The sequence below is a fragment of the Heterodontus francisci genome, chromosome 16, assembly GCF_036365525.1.
Source record: "Heterodontus francisci isolate sHetFra1 chromosome 16, sHetFra1.hap1, whole genome shotgun sequence".
NCBI lineage: Eukaryota > Metazoa > Chordata > Chondrichthyes > Heterodontiformes > Heterodontidae > Heterodontus > Heterodontus francisci.
This window is the reverse complement of record NC_090386.1, coordinates 30,465,408-30,485,369: the sequence shown is the minus strand read 5'-3', so window position 1 is coordinate 30,485,369 and position 19,962 is coordinate 30,465,408. Positions and strand designations below refer to the sequence as shown.

The window sequence follows — 19,962 nt, the reverse complement described above, 5'->3', positions numbered from 1 at the left end:
TGGGGATGTGGTAGGAATATGGGATTAGTGTAGGATTAGTATAAATGGGTGGTTGATGGTCGGCACTGACTCGGTGGGCTGAAGGGCCTGTTTCAGTGCTGTATCTCTAGACTAGACTTTCTAGCAGAAGTTACTGGATAGCAATCAGAAGTGGGAACTCTGATAGTTTTATTTTCCCTTCTCTCACAACTTTTGGAGTAGGATCAATCGTACTGTCCCCCACCACCCTGCACTGCACATCTCTATTGAGCTATTGAGAATGTTTCCAGATTAAACAAGCACACTGATGGTGTTACGACCCAAGTGAGAAAGAGGTCTAGGGTTCCCCCTCAGCCTGAACCTGGTCTTATCGTAACAGTGTTTTGATTTTTAAAACACCGTGTTTTTAGCTTCCCCTTAGTGAATCATTGTTCACTGCTTTCCAATTGTAAAGCAAAGAAACCAGCTAAACAAGTTTTCTTGGGTTTAAAGAAAAAAGGATGAACTTTACTGAATTTAAACTTTAATTCGGTTAACGCCTGTGGATACCTGACGCGCCCACGCTAGCATGCATACGCGATACATGCAAATAGAGACAGAAAAGAGCAGAAGAAATAAAGTGGAAAAGTTTGAGGCAATATCTGAAGACGGTTTTGGTTACTGTTCTTCGAGCTCGCTGTAGAGTCCTTGATTGTAGGGAGGTCTTGCTTTTCGTTGGGGCCCAGTATTCTTCTTAAACCTTGTTCGACGTATGAGACTTTTTTCACTTGAGGTTCGCGTCTTCAGTGCATTTGGAGTTCCATGAGAAAGAGATGGGAACAGACAGGGGACATGTTCAGTCCAGGAGCAAACAGTCTTTGAGTTCAAACTCTGTGGCTCGTTCAAAATAAACTCTGGACCAGCCAGTTAGTCATGTGACCAGCTGGTTTAACCAGTCCTGGCTTCTGTGGATTGTATCATCTTAGTCTCTGGAATGCTCTTGCTTACACTTTCAATATCTGGTGATCAAAATCCATTGTGGGTTAAGTCGACCAGGGAATAGTCCTTTGTCTCCATAAGCGCTGTCTGTTAGTATGCAAATATCCTTCCAGCCAAGTGTCTGGCGATTTTTTTAACAAGTCCTTTCTTCACTCCAGCAACAGTTTAAAATCAATGTTCATATGACAAAATTAATATGCCTTATTCTTGGCAGGTGAGGACTGCATGACAATGGTGTGACTGGAGGAATGCGTATGTGGAAAGTAACTTAATGACCCATGAAATCACCTGAAATGTTACTGTAGAGTTCAGTACCCCTAGCACCAGAGTCAAGAGTCAAAAAGTGAAGCTGAACCCTGAAAAATATTTGGGAATAGGAAAAGGCCATTTGGCCAAATGAGCCCTTTCACTTTTAATCTCAAACTAACGGAAGGCAGGATGGATTCAAGAAGTTCGGCACCATCCAGGCTAAAGCAGTCTGCTTTATTGGCCTCCTATCCGCACATTAAATATCCGCCCTCTCCACCACTGGTGTAACCTGCCCGCGGTGTCCGCTTTCTACAGGATACGCTACACCAATTTACCAAAGGTTTCTTCAACAGCACCTCTCAAGACCGTCACCTTCAAGAACAAGGACAGTAGGCACATGGGAACACCATCACCTGCACGTTGCATGCCGTCCTGACTTGGAACGATATTGCCATTTCTTCAAGGTTGCTGGGTCAAAATGCTGAAACAGAGTTAATAGGCTGAATTTTATGCCGCCCCAGCGGGTTGGGTGGTGTGGGGGCGGTGTAAAATTGAGCAGGAGACTCCAAGAGGCGTTCCCGCCCCGCTTTCGTCTCCAGCCAACTTTATGGCGGGTGGGGGGGGGGGGGGTGGTGTGTGGGTAGAACGGACTGCCCGAGGCTAATTAAGGCCCTTGTGGGAACTTGACGGCCACTTAAGGGCCCTCGCCCGCCTCCATCGGTATTTTACCTGTGGCAAGTGGGCGTGCGGGGGACGTGAAAGGCCACCCAACAATAGCTGTTGGCCTTTCTGCACGTGGGGGGGGGGGGTGCCATGGCAGTTGGGCACAGGGTGCCCGATTAAGGGCCGCCCCCACCGCTCCATCCACCCCCAGGACCCAAGACGCCGCCCCCCCCCCCCCCCAAACGACTACCCTTGCCTCGCCGCCATAATTGATCACCCCCTCACCCACCCCCCCCCCCCAGCCCCCGGTGAGGCAAGCCCAACTTACCTGGTCTCCTGGCTCCATGGCGTCTGCTGGGCTGCAGTCCAAGCGTTGGCCGTCGCTCCCAGTGACACTGCTGAGACTTAAAGCTGCTGACCTGCTGATTGGCTGGCACCTCACTGAGGGGGGACCTCTTCCTTCAAGTGAGAAGTCCCACCTAGGGACAGCTGAAGCCTGGGGACCCGTAAAATGCAGGTCGGATCCCCGGGCTAGGCGGAAGTGGGTTCGCCACGTCAGTGGCACAGTCCTGCCTGCCCAGTGTAAAATCCAGCCCAATGTTTCAGGTTGATGACCTTTCATCAGAACTAGGAAAATTAGAGATTTAACAGGTTTTAAGCAAGTACAGAGGCAGGGAAAGGGGGTGTGGAAGGAATAAAAGGGAAGGTGTGTGATAGGATGGAAGGCATGAGAGATTAAATGTCAAGAGATACAAAAGTGAGGTGATAATGGGACAAGTAAAGAAATAAAATGTGTGTCCAGAGGGCGTGTTAATAGGAAAATGCAGAATCATCTCCAACAACTGCCTTCCAAAAACAATTTCTGCCCCCCATTTTATTTTTGTTTTTGTTAGTTTATAATCTTAAATTGTTGAATTCAGTGCTGTCCAGAAGGTTGTGAAGTATCTAATCAAAATATGAGGTGCTATTTCTGAAGCTTCTATTGAGCTTCATTGGAACAGTGTTGGAGGCCAGGGTCAAGGTGGGACTGGAGCTGAGAATTGACAGGCAACGAGATGTTCAGGGTCATGCTTGCGAACTGGAGGTGTTCAGCAAAGTGGTCACCCAAGGTGCATTTATTCTCCCTGATGTAGAGGAGACTATATCGTGAGCAGTGAATATAGTATTCTAAATTGAAAGTAGTACAAGTAAATTGCTATTTCACCTGGAAGGAGTTTTTGGGCCCTTGGACAGTGAGAAGGGAGTAGATCCTGGACCTGGGATGAGTGAAACAGAGCTGCAGGTACTGTTGAAGGCATACTGTGACTAGGGTGAATGCAACTGCACAGAGTGAAAATGGGTATAATGTAGCCAGGGCTGTTGTCGTTTTTAAAAAAAAATTAGTGCAATGAAGTGTAACATTTTTATATTATGTAAAGAATTTCAGCTCAACACTGTAGGAAATGTTTCAGGTGAAATGTTTAGGCCTTCAGGGTGATATCCTTCTCCTTTGTGCTGCATATTTTGTATATTTTTAAATTGCAAATAAATGTCACATAGGAAATTGTAAGACACTCATACTCTTTGTCCCACATGATGGGCAGTAACTTTGAACAGGCTGCCATGAAGTCAGTGGAGCAGCTCTGGGTGTGCTGTTATACTGCAGAGTGTGACAGTATAACTTTGCCATTAACTGGCTGAAGCAGCAGCTGGAGATTGCTCTGCCGAATAACCTTGGAGATTGCTGTGCCAAGAGGCAGGGGATCCTAACCTTACTATTTCATAAGTGACCTTTTATGATCGTAAAAAGGGTTATATGAAATTTGCCAAGGGGTTGGTTTCTTGGGTTGCTCTTTCATATAATGTCCTTTCTTAATTTCATGAATATTTGAGCAACCTGAAATTAAAACAAAGTGCTGGAAAGATGTAGTGTTTTTTTCCTTATAACTTTGAACAAGGAAAAGGGAACCTTTATGGAGCTAAATTTATATTATTATTCCGGATACCCTTTATACAAAACAGTCCTTGTGGCGCTTACCGATTGCGAAAGGCCTCAAGCATGCAGACTCCAATCACTCCCTCTCCAGCACCACCCGAGCACAAACAAACTGATCAGCTGTTGTCTGGAAGTGGTGTTTAGGATGGGAATCTTTCACCAGAAATTTTTGATTTTATTGTCTGTTTAATGAGTGAAGATGTACTTGATCATTTCCAGTTATTTATTGAATAATCTGTTTTTATTTCCAGAGACCATGGTTGATCATGGTAGTCTTGTTAATAGCTGGAGGCCTCTTCATGTTTACGTACAAATCAACCCAGTTTAACATGAAGGGATTCATTCTGGTGTTGGTTGCATCCTTCCTAGGAGGGATACGGTGGACGCTGACACAGATTCTTACACAGAAAGCAGATCTAGGTAATCGCAATACCTCAGTATGACAGCTTGTTCGAGTGGGACGGAGTCCTTACCTGGATATCTTTGTGGTGGGATTTTGTGCAGAAGTTGCAATATGTGTAATATTGTGCACTTGATTTTTTTTTAGCTTTTCCATTTGCATGCAAAGTCTTCTCATAGAGGCCAACCACTACTCCATGGTCAACATGGGCGTTAACTTGCATGAAATACTGAGGGAGGGAGGGATGGCTAAGCCACACTGAGTATACCCAGTGCGGGAGATAACAGGAGATTCAAGGTTTCTGTGCACTGGGGAGCCATAGTGAATTACGGGATGACCCAGTGCTGTACAGAAATTAACTGATAAAGAAACATAGGGGCAGGTCTAGGCTATTCAAGCCGTCAAGCCTATTCAGTAATTCAATTAGATCACAGTTGATTTGTATCTTAACTCCATCTACTTATCTTCCTACACAAAAACAAGAAATGCTGGATTCACTCAGCAGGTCTGGCAGCATCTGTGGAAAGAGAAGCAGAGTTAACGTTTCGGGTCAGTGACCCTTCTTCGGAACCTGTTCTACTCCGCAGTTTCATCTCATCTTACGTCTCATCCGACGCATTAACAAAAAACTTTTTTTCTTCCTTTCAGGTGTTAAGGAACGCAAGCTCCAGCAGCTGATAGGGACTAATGCCCCTCCAGATCCTCCTTCCGCTTCACTTCCCTCTGACCCCACCCCTTCTGATCTGACCCCTTGCCGTGTATTCACTATACCCTCTGACCTCCCCCTCTCTGATGCTGAGCGTTCTGTACTCAGCAAAGGTCTCAGTTTTATCCCCTTACGCTCCCACCTCAGTGAATTTCGCGCTCGGCATGACGTTGAGCTCTTCTTCCGTTGCCTCCGCCTCCGGGCTCACTTCTTCGACCAGGAGTCCTCCCCCCGACCAGCAGACCTATTCACCCGCCTCCAGCATTCTCCCTCTACCTGGACCCCTCACCCTGGCCTCTTACCCGCTCTTGATCTCTTCAGGGTTCCGAAGAAGGGTCACTGACCCGAAACGTTAACTCTGCTTCTCTTTCCACAGATGCTGCCAGACCTGCTGAGTGAATCCAGCATTTCTTGTTTTTGTTTCAGATTTCCAGCATCCGCAGTATTTTGCTTTTACTTATCTTCCTACCTCAGTTCAAACCCTTACTACTCTTGCCTAACAAAATCCATCAATCTGTGTTGAAATTTTCAATTGACCTCCAACTTCAACAGCTTTTTGGGGAGAAAATTCCAAATTTCTGCTGACCTTGGTGTGAAGAAATGCCAAAACTGTTGCACCTGAATCACTGAGTAATTTATCCCTTTTAATCCAGCAGCTTCTGGCTTGAAACTCCATGTCTGAGAGCTCGGAGGAATGATAGATACGTCTGCCTCATCTGTCAAACTGGGTCAGGCTTCAGGTGAATGGAGGCTCAAAGCTAGATTCTGCTTGGTCCTGACAAACTAGTAGAACTTGGTTATCTGCTGGCAACAATGAAAACAATTATGCATTCTTATTTGACATATTGGTAGAATGAATTACAGTGCCTTACTTCTAAAATGTGACTGATTAACTGACTCCAGGTTTGTCAATAAACTGAAATGGGGCCCAGATGTACTTGGAAAAAAATTGAACCATTACGATTGAAACGGTGTATCATCAAAATATGCCAAGTGTTTATTTATGTGAATGAATTGGCTGAAATTTGCTTCATCCCCCACTCCTTGCTGGATTCTGCTTGCTCACAAAGGGTGCAAATTAGAAGTGTGACAGTTTAACTCCAAAGTCAACTCAAGACATAGAAGACCCTGACAATTGAAACCACAAATCGGTGATTATTGCTCAGTTATCCAATTCTGAAGTTTGGAATTTGACATGACCCTGTGCTGATGATGTATGACTCCAGATATTTGATATTGAGTCTGGGTCTAAACATGTGTTCTATTTCAAGAAGCTGCTAAATATACCCTGACTTGTTCAACATTGCCTGGGTGCGCTTCATGTACCCTTGATGCAGTGGGATACGTGAATCTTGTTTGATATTTGTGTCTTTTCTTTTAAAATCAGATTTTATATCCCATTTTGGTGCTGCTTGTACTGAATGTTTTGTAATTGCAGTTGTTGCCAGTGTTATATAACCATTTATTTTCCTTTTTATTTTGGCTGTTGCAAAGCCATTCTGTAATAAAAAGTTTGTTTGAAAATTGAAGTACATTTTCACAACTTCGGGCGGCACAGTGGCGCAGTGGTTAGCACCGCAGCCTCACAGCTCCAGCGACCCGGGTTCAATTCTGGGTACTGCCTGTGTGGAGTTTGCAAGTTCTCCCTGTGGTCTGCGTGGGTTTCCTCCGGGTGCTCCGGTTTCCTCCCACATGCCAAAGACTTGCAGGTTGATAGGTAAATTGGCCATTAGCAATTGCCCCTAGTATAGGTAGGTTGTAGGGAAATATAGGAACAGGTAGGGATGTGGTAGGAATATGGAATTAGTGTAGGATTAGTATAAATGGGTGGTTGATGGTCGGCACAGACTCGGTGGGCCGAAGGGCCTGTTTCAGTGCTGTATCTCTAAACTAAACTAAACTTCAGTTTTCCAAAGGCTATCAGGATGTGAAGAGATGGCTAAACTTTAATCCTTTTTTCAGGTTTACAGAATCCCATTGACACCATGTACCATCTCCAGCCGCTGATGTTTATTGGCCTTTTCCCACTGTTTGTATTCAATGAAGGTACGCTTGGTTTTGTTGGGATGGAGGCCAATACTCTGCAGACCTCAGTGAAGAACAGCAAGGAACAAAAGCTTACTATAATCAGTGTACATATGGTGTCCTGTATCTTGTGTAATGGGTCTGCAATGAGTGTCGCGTAGTCTCAGTGCAAACTTTGTATTAATCTGCTTTTGGGACTCCATGTGAAGTGTCACAAATTGTCACTTTTTTTTAAACTTCCAGGAAAAGCTCTACATGGTAAGGTATTGTTTTGATCTTGATTGATTGACAGCCCTATCTTATAAACAATAAGCTTTATTAAACAAGAGGATTTTGGGTCTCTGGTGTTTGTCCAGAGGGTAGGACTCTGGGAGGATAATTTTTGTTTTGATTTAAATTGGTGGCCCTGGGCTGTGGGAGTACTGGAAACAGGGTAGTAAGGTCAGAAAAAAATGGAACGGTGTTGGGAAGAGAGTAGTGGGGATAAGGTCATAGAAAGGTCGGGCCCAAGAGTGTTTGGAGCAGAGACATGGTGTGTGAGAGTTGTTGGAGGACCAAAAGATGTGAGAGGACTGGGAGAAGAGTTGAGATTTGGGAGGAATGTTTTTGGGGACATTGGGCAATCAGTACCAGGGTTTTATAGAGGTGGGACATGCTCGGTAAACATCTCAAAATAACACTGGCTTCTTCCCTTCCCTTCTGATGGTAGTTATGTATGGGTTCCATTTTCATGTGTACCTAGACCGTGAGTGTTGGAAAACTGTTGAGTGAATCACAGTCCTGCCTTCACCCTATATCCATGAATGTTTCCTTGTCAGCAAGGGTCATCATTAATTATTCAGGTCCTTAATGTTTTATTAATGACTTTCCCCTCGGTTCTTTTTGCTGTGCCTGTAATTTTTGTTGGGTAGCAGGTTTAATGCGTTCAGGTACACTGAGATGCAAGTTTTGTTGACAGTTTGCCATTCTGTAATTAGTGTCTTGTTCTCTTCTTTGCTGTATGTTGAGCTGTTTTCTCTTCCCGCACCTTTGCTCTTCTGCTTCCCCCAAGTCACTTCCTCTCCCTTTCTCTCAGTATTGCTGGAAAGTCGTCTGGACATCCCAAAACACTTTGTAGCCTGTGATTTGCTTGAACTGTGGATGTTTGCTATGTAGGCAAATATGGCAACCTGATTTGCACATCCCAAACTTACACCATCAGAAAGTGAGATAAACCACTGATTAATCTGTTTGGGTGTTTTTGGTTGATGGGAGGAATGTTGGTCAGGCAGACGAGGTTTCCGTTTAGTATCTGTTCTTAGAGACCACACCTCCAGCAATGTAATGTGCTGAAGTGTCGGTCTTGTCTATGGTTTAAACCCCTGATTTTTGTCTTGGAGACCACTGAGACAAGCTGACACTGGAATGCAAAATCCTTTTGCATTTTGGAAAAGCTATGTTAAACTTGCAGATAACCTTGATTACATCACAATTACTGTGAACAGTTCTGGTCTCCATGTTCTTCTTTGGCCTCCTTATCTCGAGAGACAATGGGTAAGCGCCTGGAGGTGGTCAGTGGTGTTATAAAAGGATAAAGGTGCAAAGAGATCGACAAGGATGACCCGAGAACTGAGAGGTTAAACCTCTCAGGAAACATTGATCAGGCTGGAACTCTTCAGAGGTTTTTAAAATTGTGGAAGAGTTTGACAGGGTGGACAGAGAGATATTTCCATTTATGGGTGAGACCAAAACGAGGGGCCATACATATAAGGTAGTCACGAATAAATCCAATAGGGAATTCCGGGAAATTACTTTAGTCAGAGTGGTTAGAATATGAAACTGGCTATCACAAATAGTATTTTAGGTGAATAGCGTAGATGTATTTGAGAAGCTAGATAAGTACATGAAGGAGCAAGGAATAGAAGGATATACAGATAGGGTTAGATGATTGGAGTGGGAGGAGACTTGTGTGGTGCATAAGTACCAGCATGAACCAGTTGGGCTGAATGGCCTGTTTCTGTGCTATACATTTTGTTGTGTTATAAAACCATAATTCTAAATTGGAATTGAATCGCTATTGCTTAGCTTAGGGCCTCGGTGCTCTAGTAATTTTGAGTATTTCCTTTCTCAAGGACTGAGTCTGTCTGCCTCGGAGAAACTGTTCCGTTACCACGAGACCTCGACTTTGCTGTATATACTGCTTGTATTGGCTGCAGGGGGATTTCTGGCATTCGGATTGTGTTTCTCTGAATTTCTATTGGTCTCTAAAACCTCCAGCTTGACTCTATCCATAGCAGGCATTTTTAAGGTGAGTCATTTTGGTCTCCAACCTTTCTATGTGACACTGTGTTGCAGTCATGATCACAAAGCAGTTGTCCAAATGACGAAGACAAAAAGAGCTGCAGATGTTGGAAATCTGAAATAAAAACACACCATTCTAAGAATACCTACTGGGTTACTCAGCATTTGAAAGAGAAAGTTAGGCTGGTGATTTGGGTGAGATCAGGTCTCTGCATTGGCCCATTATTATATGAGTGACTTGAGAACTCTCTCAATGTAGATAAACATAATGCACATAGATTGCAAATTCATTCTTTGCAAAAGCAATCTGTGCTGTAATTATGCTTTTGACATGCAAGAAGCTGTTTTTTTTTCTGACGAAATGACTTGTGGCTTTCCAGTAACACCTGTTTGAAAGCGTGTGAGTGAAGAAAGGAATGAGTTTGACTAATAAACTAAAAAAATGCTGGAAATGCACAGCATTTGCCAGTTGGCATCTGTATCCATGTTTCGGTTGTATACCCTGGCCAGATCCCAGCTTGGCTGTGGTGCCGTCCTGCTGATAGGCAAAATGTAGGAAGTGTTGTTCCATATGGATCTGTGCTGGGACCAACATAGTTCATCATTTACTTAAACAATTTGGACTCCGGAATGGAAAATACAATTTCAAAATTTGCAGATAACACTAAATTGGAGTATATAGTTGATGCAGAGAACTGTGATAAAATGCAGCAAGATATTAATAAACTTGGAGAATGGGTGTGTAATTGGCAAATGAATTTCAACTTTGATAAATGTGAGGTTGGTGCATTTTGGTAGGAAGAATACTCCTTGGAAAATAAGTGTCTAAATGGGGTAGATGAGCAGAAGGATCTCGGGGGGGGGGGGGGGGGGGGGGGGGGGAGGGGGGTTGGTGGCGCGGAGGTTACCGATACACAGATCAATGAACATAATGACACAAGTTAATAAGGCCATGGAAAAAACAAAGTTCTTTTCTAGAGGGATGGCATTGACATGCAGAGAAGTTACATTAAGCTTGTACAGAACCTTGGTTAGACCACAATTGGCACACAGTGAGCTGGTCTCTATTATAAAAAGGACACAGGCACCAGAGAAGGTGCAAAAAGGAAATATTAGCTGAGAGGTTACACCTATCATCAGGAAGGATTGAACAGGTTGGATTTGTTTTCTCTCGAAAAAAGAAAACTGAGGAGTCACTTGATCGACGTCTAAGATTATGGAAAGTTTGATGGGATTGACAGAGAAGTTGTTTCCACTTATGGATGAGACAGAGCTGGGGGTCATAAATATAAGACTGTGGTTTGAAAGTGGAACTTGGTACCACATGGACTTGAGGTAACTCTCGTAGATGCATTTAAGGAGAAGCTATATAAACACATGATGGAGAAAAGAAAGAAGGACATGTTATGTGGAGCATAAACACCAGCATGACCTCTTGAGCTGAATGGCCTGATAATGTACTGTTAATACTATGCAATACTATGATGCTTGCTGTCTAGGCTTGCACATGATGAATGGCCACTTGGATGAGGTGCCAGTTGGCTACTGATGCTTCTAAAACTATGCCTTCAGGAGAGGGGAGGCAGAACTGCATGCTGTAAGACTTTCTCGTGGCAATTTTGTTCCTTGCTTCCTCTCCTGAAGGTGTTTGTTCCTTGCTGGAGTACAATTCCGTGGTGGTGGTGAACCTAAAGTTCGAAGCACTGGTGGGAAGTTGGCTTGTGTGAGCTTTGACAGATTCTTCAGCTTAGTTTTCCCTTGGTTTTTTACTTACCTCTTAAATTTTCAAGTTCTTGTGTTTGAAGAGCTGAAGCTGTTGCAGAGAGTGGATCCTGCCAGAACGTTGTGGGCTGCAGTTGAAGTTTCATGAAGGGACAGCTAGGATTGATTTTTCTGTGTTGTATATCTTTGTGGGATATAGTGCTCTGTTTGAACAGTGGTAACTAAAAGGCAAGTTAACCAATTTTAAATCAATTTTTTTTTTAAAAGTCCAGATTAAAAACAACAGGGTTGAAAGTCTATTTTAGAGAAAAAAAACTACTTTTTACTAGTTTCCACATACAAATAGGATATTCCATCACTCACCCTGTGCAGCTGGGCCATGTTGAGGATATGTTGCAGAACAGACTAGATGTGCAACTGAGTTCAATGGACCTCCTTGCTTTTGTATTCTATTCTCCTGAAAATTAAGTCAAAGACTTTGAACTCTTTATTGCCTTATCAATGTTTAGCTATTCCATCATCACTGCTTTTCTCCATGCTACTGGCTAGTATCCTATTTGTAAATGGAGCTGGTACTGCATTTGAAGAATGAAGGTAACTACACCTGCAGTGAGTGAGTAATACTTGTCCTTTCTTTTCCATTTACAGTTCAACCATAGCAATAACCCATTGAATTGTTGTGCTATTGAAGCTGGGAAGAATATCTATTTTAGCCAGTGTTAAGTAATGACAAAAAGCTCAAGTATGTTTTTGGACTGTGCTTTATTTGCACAATAAGTGAGTAAACTTGTGAAAATGAATCCCAAAGGAGCTTTTGCATTTCTTTTGCAGGAAGTATGCACACTGGTCCTTGCTAGCCATGTGTTGGGTGACCAGCTAAGTACATTAAACTGGCTGGGATTTGCAATGTGTCTCTCTGGCATCTCATTGCATGTTGCACTTAAAGTCATTTATTCAGAAGGTAAACCTATTTTCTTTTTGAACTTAAGATAAATCTTTCCGCAGTAGGATGAATATAAATAGTTTCCTTTTCATTTCATTAAAAAGGCCAAATGGTAAGGTTTCATATTTATTGGTTTATGAACTGGAATCAGTATTGTAACCTAGTGGTTTATGGTGCAAGATTAGTAATCCAGCTGTTGTGAGCTTAAGTTGATAACTGAAGTCAATAAACTTGCTAATTTGTGGGTGAGTACCAGAAATATTGACCATTGAAGCTGTCGGATTGTTGTAAAAACCCAGCTGGTTCACAAATGTCCTTTTAGTGAAGGGACCTGACATGCCAAGCTGGTCTGGCTACTTGTGACTGTGCTCACACTTTTTTAATTTAAAGGAAAAAGTGGTTGGCTGAATGCCCTCAGCGCAGCTATGGATAAACCATAAATACTGTCTTACCAGTTTTGCCAACATCCCAAGAACAAATAAAATAAATTGTAAAAGTTTTTAATGGTGTGACAAGTAGCCCGAAAACACACAGCATGTGAGGAAACTTCAGTATAAAATAATATTTGTGTTCTGCTTCTTTCCATTTAGAAGGGACTGAGAGTGTTAAATTGAGGACAGGTTGTATAACTTGGTTTGTATTTCCCTGAGTGTAGTAGATTGAGGGTATTTAAAATATTAAAATGATTCAGTAGAGCAGATGCAGAGAAAATATTTCCTCTCATGAAGGAATCCAGAGCAGGGGGTGATAACCTTAGAGCCAGGCCGTTCAGGAGTGAAATCAGGAAACGCCTTTCCACACATTTTTGGAACTCTTCCCTACATTAGGCTGTTAGGACTGTTGGAACTGTCAAGACTGAGATCAGTAGATTATTATTAGGTAAGGGTGCCAAGGGGTATGGAGCGAAGGCGGGTAAATGGAATTGAGCTGCAGATCGGTCATGATCTAATTGAATGGTGGAGCTGGCTCAAGGGGCTGAATGGCCTACTCGTATTCTTGTTTTCGTCAAACATTTCTTCAAAACTTGTCTTCACTGAGCTCCAGTTGCAAGAATTTCCTTAGTTAGAGGCTGTGGGTAAAAGGTGTATTTTAACTGGTTCTGCTTGGGTGCAGCCTAAACAAGATTTATTTGTTTCTAAGTAAGATGAGATTTCACAGGTATGGAGCTTACTTTTGGAAGTGCAGTTTTATGTTAGTGCCACAGGGTGATGTGCCTTTAAATTTTCTCTTTGGGAAAACTTGAGAACAAGTAGGTTCAGAACATCCTGATAGGAAACATGGATAATTTCATCACCTCATTCAGTCTCAAAGAATTTAATGTAAACCATTTTTTTAAATGAAGTTTGTTTCCACAGACATATAGATTTTTACTTAGCATACCTCATATCTAAATATATAATTACAGTTATACTGTCTGAAAGATGTGACAATTTTATAAGTTATGAATACTTACAAAGTAATATCACGGTCAAACCAGTGGAATGTACGTTACAACTTCAAAGCAGAGGCTTGCTCCCAATTTCATTGTTCATTTAGAGTCTCACTGACTTTACTTTTCTATTGTTGTCTTTCTCCTTTCTCAGCCTCCTCCAAAGCTAAAAGGATGGATAAACTCCACGATATGACATTGACTGATATTGATATGGAGCTACTGCTAAGAAATGGACAGGCAAATGACGACAGTGAAGAGGAGGATGTCATATATCAGTAATGACTCCTTGTGTCTATAGTAAATAGGATCGCAAGGTTCTGCTTCACATGGTTTACTTTTGCTGTGCAAAGACATGCCAGTATTATGCTTTAAACTTTGTGTCTATGTATTCCAGTCCATGATTGGAACTATTTTGGCACCTATTGCATTGAGAATGGACTTGTCTTTCTGACCAAGTGTAAGAATTGAGATACCAGTGGAACATCAAATATATTTCAGTGTTGTCACTAGGAGGTGTGAATTTTTTGTATGACCATTTGAACTGTGGAAAAACACACCTAATTGCTCACTTATGGATTTGGACCTTCCAAATTTGGGCTGTCCTTGGAGAGAATATTTCGAGTTGTACAATGCTGGGAGTAAATACTGTGGGTTAGTGTCTATTGGTAGTAGCATTTTGAGGTGGTGAATCAAGGGTTTTGTGCGAGATTTATTGGACAACATTGAAAAGTATTGTCCAACTGATTTTTCTTTATCTGTAGTCTGTTAATAGTCGGGTAGCAACACTGGCTTTAATTGAAATGTTTATACCTGCCTAATAGTTAAGAAAATAGCAAAAAGCCACTGTGACTGATATGTGTAGAGAAGAAATTATAACAGCTATAAATAACCTATTCTTTATCATATGGGTGTAAGCCAGAATCAATGGAACATAGCTTGATTTGATTTGAGCTTATGTTACCCTAATTTCTCACACATAATGTTCAACTTTTTACCTGGAGAAAATGAACCAGAAATCCAGTTTATGTTCTATTCAATAATGCTTACCAAAAAAAAGTAGACCCAACACTGTATCTAACATACTGTTTATATTGGGACAATAGGCATAATTAGAAACCAGCAAAGTGCTGGTTATACATAGAAAATTAATGTTGGTGTTTTAAGATGTGATTGGCAGGTTTTCGTGACATTTGAAGTTCTATATTTCCCTATTTTATAATTAAACACTACAAGAAAGTCCTATCAATGGCACATAGAAAAATACATGACTAAAATTGACACTGCAGTTTGTCACTTGATTGCCTATTTCCTCAAATTTCGGACCAATTCTCCCTCAAATTTTTCTATACTATTTGCCTTCTTGAACACTGTTCCACATATTCACCATCCTGTGCATGAAGTGAAGTTAAATCTAAACTAAGTGTTAACCTACCTTTCTTCCAAGTTTGAGACTTTGTCCTCTGGTTCTCTAACTTATGGTAGTGTTTAACATATCAGAGATTTAACTCGTGTATTTCCTCAAGAACTTTGAATAATCTCGCCACATATTGAGATATTTGTCTGTTTCTCCCAAACTTGTTCAGTGTGTACATGGTACTGGGACTACCCTTGAAGTTATGCACTTTAAATCTTACCACTGCAAACTCTTTCTGGAAAATTTCTACCCTACTCTTTTTTCTGTGTCATTGGTTCCTTCCCATACCATGACTTCTGGCTGATTTTTTTTCCTCCTAATACAATCATAGAATGGTTACAGCACCAGAGGCCATTTGGCCTGTTGTGTTCATATCAGCTCTCTGCAAGAGTAACTCAGCTAGTCCCTCTTTGCCACTCTTTCCTCATAGCCCTGAATTTTTTTTTTCTCTTCAGGTGCTTAACCAATTCCCTTTTGAGAGCCCCGATTGTATCTGCCTCCACCAGATAGTGCATTCCATGTCCTAACCACTTGCTGCATTTTATAAAAATGTTTTTCCTCATGTCCCCCCCTCACTCTCCATTTCAAAGGTTTTACCACCTATTTGATTATGTTCCTTACCTTGGCACCTGGCAGTCAACCCTTCGATCTGCCAGTCAGGGCTGCAAAATGTGCCTAATTATCCATTCTGCCAACAGTTCACTCAGTTTTCCTTTCAGTTCAAGAAGTCTTTCTCAGCACGAATGTGCTTTGTACCTGCAAGCTTTACTTGATTATTCAAACTCTTAGCCATCCCCTCTATAAGAACTGCACCAGCTATTTAGATTAATTGTACTTTTAATTAAAAACCATCTCCTATGGAAATCAGGTATGAACTTTACGGAATGCCACTGAGCTTTTTTTTTTTTACTCCTGGTGAAGCAGAAATTGGATCGAATTAAAATGGGGCAAATATTTAATATTTTCTTAATCAACATCTACACAGATTGTTATGACCCAATTCCAAAAGCAGGGATCAGCTGATCAGGAAGTATTTAGATAATCACTGGGAGATTATTTAGATATAGAGGGAGAGTTGACTCAATTTTCAGATGCACAAGCAACAAGAAATCAAGAATTATTCCATTTTTCCCCCCTGTTTACTGTGTTTCAAGTAGAAGTTGTTGATTATGGGATTGTGCTACATTTCAGATTACATGATAGTTGCAAGGAGAGCTACATTTGTGGCAAAGTGAACAAGTAATGCAGGGCTGGCATCTGGAGGTGTGCCAGGGCAGTGAGCTTCCTGTTCTGTCACCTTTACCTGAGCTCTCTTCGGCTGAGAATATTTGATGAAAGGTTCCACCTAAATTGTTGGTCTTTGTCTCTCCCTCTCTTCCCTTCCCTCCCTCCCCTTTCATCCCGACCCCTCTCTCACGCTTCTCCTCCACTCTCCTTTTGTTTCTCTCCCTCTCTTTTTGTGTCTCTCTTTTCCCCCCCCCCCCCCTTTTTTTGTCTCCTCCTGCCTCTCTCCCTCTGTCTTTCTGCCTGTGTATGTGTTTCTCTCTCTTCCTATCAGACTCTGATCACTGATAATCTGTATATTTATTTTAATTTCAGGGGAAATTTATTTTTTATCTTTTTAGCAGCTGTGAAACATTTTACTTATTAAATCATGAGTGATTTTAATTAACATATGTGGCTCCTTGTAAGTCTAAAATACATCATGTTTGACTTCAGGAATGGGGGTATATTTGCTATAGTATTCCAGGGGGAGGACATAGCTGCGTTCTGTACAGGAATGAGCAGGACTGTAAATGCAGTCAATGTTTTTACTTCTCTCCTGTGGGGAAGCATTTAGCCATTATCTGCTGCTACCTCCCAGCCTGATCCAGGATCTTGTGTAGTGAATTGCAGGAACAAACGTGCATCCCAAGGCTGCTGTTTGTTTATTGGGTTGGTCTTTCCCCGTCAATATTGTAGCAAAGTAGCTATGGAGTAGCATTCTGTATTATCATCACAGGTCACATGTGGAACTTAATGAGCTGATGTGTATTTTAGCCATATGTAACTCAACTATAATAACAATACTCTTTTTGTTATTTGTTTCGGACTGTTTTGATTGTTCAGTTTAAGGGGCATGTCTGGTGGGTTGATTTAGTAGGCGGTGCCTGGCACATGCAGATACAAGTAGGACGCGGAGGATTGGAGGTGGTGATGCAGGACCGGCTGCCAACGTTTGGTGGAAAACAAAACAGCGGAAGGTAAAGGGAGCCCAACAACAGAGTTACCCTGTCTGGAGAGATTATTTCCTTGAGGAATGGGATTGATTGGAGGAATAGGGATGGCTTGGGAGGGGCGGATGCGATGATATAATTTGTCAAGTGTGGCAAAATGGCGGAGACAATTCGATACAGCTTATAATTCAAGATCTATTCTTTGTGCTAAAAATGAAGATTCACTAGATTGGAATGCAGAAGTTTTTGAAAAGCGCCAGGTGAGTTTAAAAAATACATCAGTGTCAGGTCTATTGATAAGGAAGATAACGGTCCATACTCTTGAGTTTCTGCACAGTCTAACTCCAATGGGCATGCCATCGCACAAACCTAGACTCAAGGAAGAAGCAGTTATAATGTTGCTATGAAACTTGAATCCTAAACAAGGACGTCGTCATGGAATAAGATTGCTAGTTAGAAAGCTGTTTTTTTCGATTACAGATGCTGAAATTATAACAGGCAGGTTTCAAGGAAATAGAGTGTTTCTTCTTTGAATAATATTGAGCCTATCCGATGTAAATCTGCCTTTTCAACTCAGGAGAAAACTGTTCCCAATTAGACTTTCATATTCTATGACTATAAACAAGCCACGGGGCCAAACTCTTGACAATGTTTGTATTTGTATTCCTCGGCTTGTTGTTACAAATTGACAGTTTTATATAGCTTTATCCAGAGTGAGAAATTCTGATTTTTTTAAAGTCTTTGATAAAAGAATAAGTAGAAATTCTGTATTCAAAGAAGTTGCAATAAACATTCTAATTTGACCGTAAATGTTTTGCGGGAATCTCCTAGTTTAAAATAATAGCTCTTTTAATGATACTGAATCTTTGAACTGGAATTGCTTGCTGTGCCCCTTCAGACCAATTTACTGTAATTTTAATGGATTTCAAGAATAGTTGATCTGCAGATATCAATGGTGAAAGTAAATATCACTCCATACCCCAAAGGAGGGGAAATCTATCCTGAAATTTCGTTTAGAGGGCAACTTAAGTTATTTTGTAGACCCGTTAAATCCATCCTCCAGAGGGGCTGTGGAAACCCACATAGTTACTATTGTTGCCGTACAAGGTTGTAACTGGTCGAAACAACAATCTTTGGTGTTGGGATTGACTAATTACAGTTAATAAAGGGATCGCTAATCTAGGGTCATGAAATTGAGCTCTGTAGAGCTGCTAGAGAGGGTATGCTGTGCATGCACTGGTAGCATGAGGAGAGATTTTATTTATTTATTTAGAGATACAGCACTGAAACAGGCCCTTCGGCCCACTGAGTCAGTGCCGACCATCAACCACCCATTTATACTAATCCTACATTAATCCCATATTCCTACCACATCCCCACCTTCCCTCAATTCCCCTACCACCTACCTTTACTAGGGGCAATTTATAATGGCCAATTTACCTGTCAACCTGCAAGTCTTGGGCTGTGGGAGGAAACCGAAGTACCTGGCGAAAACCCACGCAGTCACAGGGAGAACTTGCAAACTCCACAAAGGCAGTACCCAGAATTGAACTCGGGTCGCTGGAGCTGTGAGGTTGCGGTGCTAACCACTGCGCCGCCCAAGTAAACATCTGACAGGTAAAGATCTGACAAGTTAGGGCGGCACAGTGGCGCAGGTGGTTAGCACCGCAGCCTCACAGTTCCAGGGACCCGGGTTCGATTCCGGGTACTGCCTGTGTGGAGTTTGCAAGTTCTCCCTGTGTCTGCGTGGGTTTTCTCCGGGTGCTCCGGTTTCCTCCCACAAGCCAAAAGACTTGCAGGTTGATAGGTAAATTGGCCATTATAAATTGTCACCAGTATAGGTAGGTGGTAGGGAAATATAGGGACAGGTGGGGATGTTTGTTGGGAATATGGGATTAGTGTAGAATTAGTATAAATGGGTGGTTGATGTTCGGCACAGACTCGGTGGGCCGAAGGGCCTGTTTCAGTGCTGTATCTCTAATCTAATCTAATCTAAGTAAACTTTGCACTAGGCCTGTGCTAATCACTCTCAGCTGAAAATGTAGCCAATGGCATGAGGAATTTCTCCCCCTTATCCCCATTAGCATTAAAGGGCAAGGCATCTGACTTGCAGGTTGAAATGCTTTTGATTTCCTTCTGCTGTGGCAAAGTTAGTGGAAGTGCTGTAGCTTGTTTTTGGAGGTTTTATAGTGAGTGGCTGCATACATTCAGGGAGGCCAAAGGATATGGTGATCCAACTCTGTACAAGGTATGGGGACTGTGGTTGCATGCCTCTGGGTCTGTAACATGACCAACAAATTGAGTAGAAGAGGGGAAGCTCTTTGAAGAGGCAGCTGGATGACTCTGTACAGATGGCCCTATCCACCATGGGTTTCTCCAGCACTTTTTTTTTTTTACCTCCACCCAACCGAGGAGCAGTGCCTGAGGTGATGCAGATTGAACAAGGAGGTGGTCCCAGAACTCTTGACACCTCCTTCAACATGATCTGGAGCCTCACACCAAGTCAAGGTCAGCACTGCCAGTGGTTGTTAAGGTTACATCACAGTGACATTGAACAACTATGCATCCAGACTTTTCCAGGCAGGAATGGGCGACATATCCAGCTTCTCTCACTTTGCAATCCATCGATATATTTGGGAGGTGATGGAGGGCCAGCTATGTCAAGAGAGTGAATACATTGTTTATTCCCTCAATAGGGAGAAGCATAAGGAGCAGGCATGTGATTTTGCAGGATTACAAAATTATGAATGGTGCAGGGCACCATCAACTTTTTTTTCATTCATAGGATGTGGGCGTCACTGGCTAGGCCAGCATTTATTATCCATCCCTAATTGCCCTTGAGAAGGTGGTGGTTAGCTGCCTTCTTGAACCACTGCAGTCCTTGGGATGCAGGTACGCCAACTGTGCTATTGGGAAAGGAGTTCCAGGATTTTGACCCAGCGATAGTGACTGCATGCCTGTGGCTTTGCAGGCCCCCATG

At 42.3% G+C, this 19,962-nt stretch overlaps 1 protein-coding gene across 3 annotated transcripts in view; it reads left to right on the top strand.

The window, feature by feature from the left end:
* Window positions 1-16,847, top strand: part of slc35c2 (solute carrier family 35 member C2) — a 43,460-nt gene extending 26,613 nt beyond the window's left edge. For all 3 annotated transcript variants that reach the window (XM_068048072.1, XM_068048074.1, XM_068048073.1), the window contains 5 exons: window positions 4,096-4,264; window positions 6,913-6,996; window positions 9,087-9,262; window positions 11,809-11,938; window positions 13,504-16,847. In XM_068048072.1, coding sequence (XP_067904173.1) covers window positions 4,096-4,264; window positions 6,913-6,996; window positions 9,087-9,262; window positions 11,809-11,938; window positions 13,504-13,631 — 687 coding nt within the window. In that variant the 3' untranslated portion in view covers window positions 13,632-16,847. The remainder of the gene's footprint in view (window positions 1-4,095; window positions 4,265-6,912; window positions 6,997-9,086; window positions 9,263-11,808; window positions 11,939-13,503) is intronic.
* The last annotated feature ends 3,115 nt before the right edge of the window (window positions 16,848-19,962 follow it).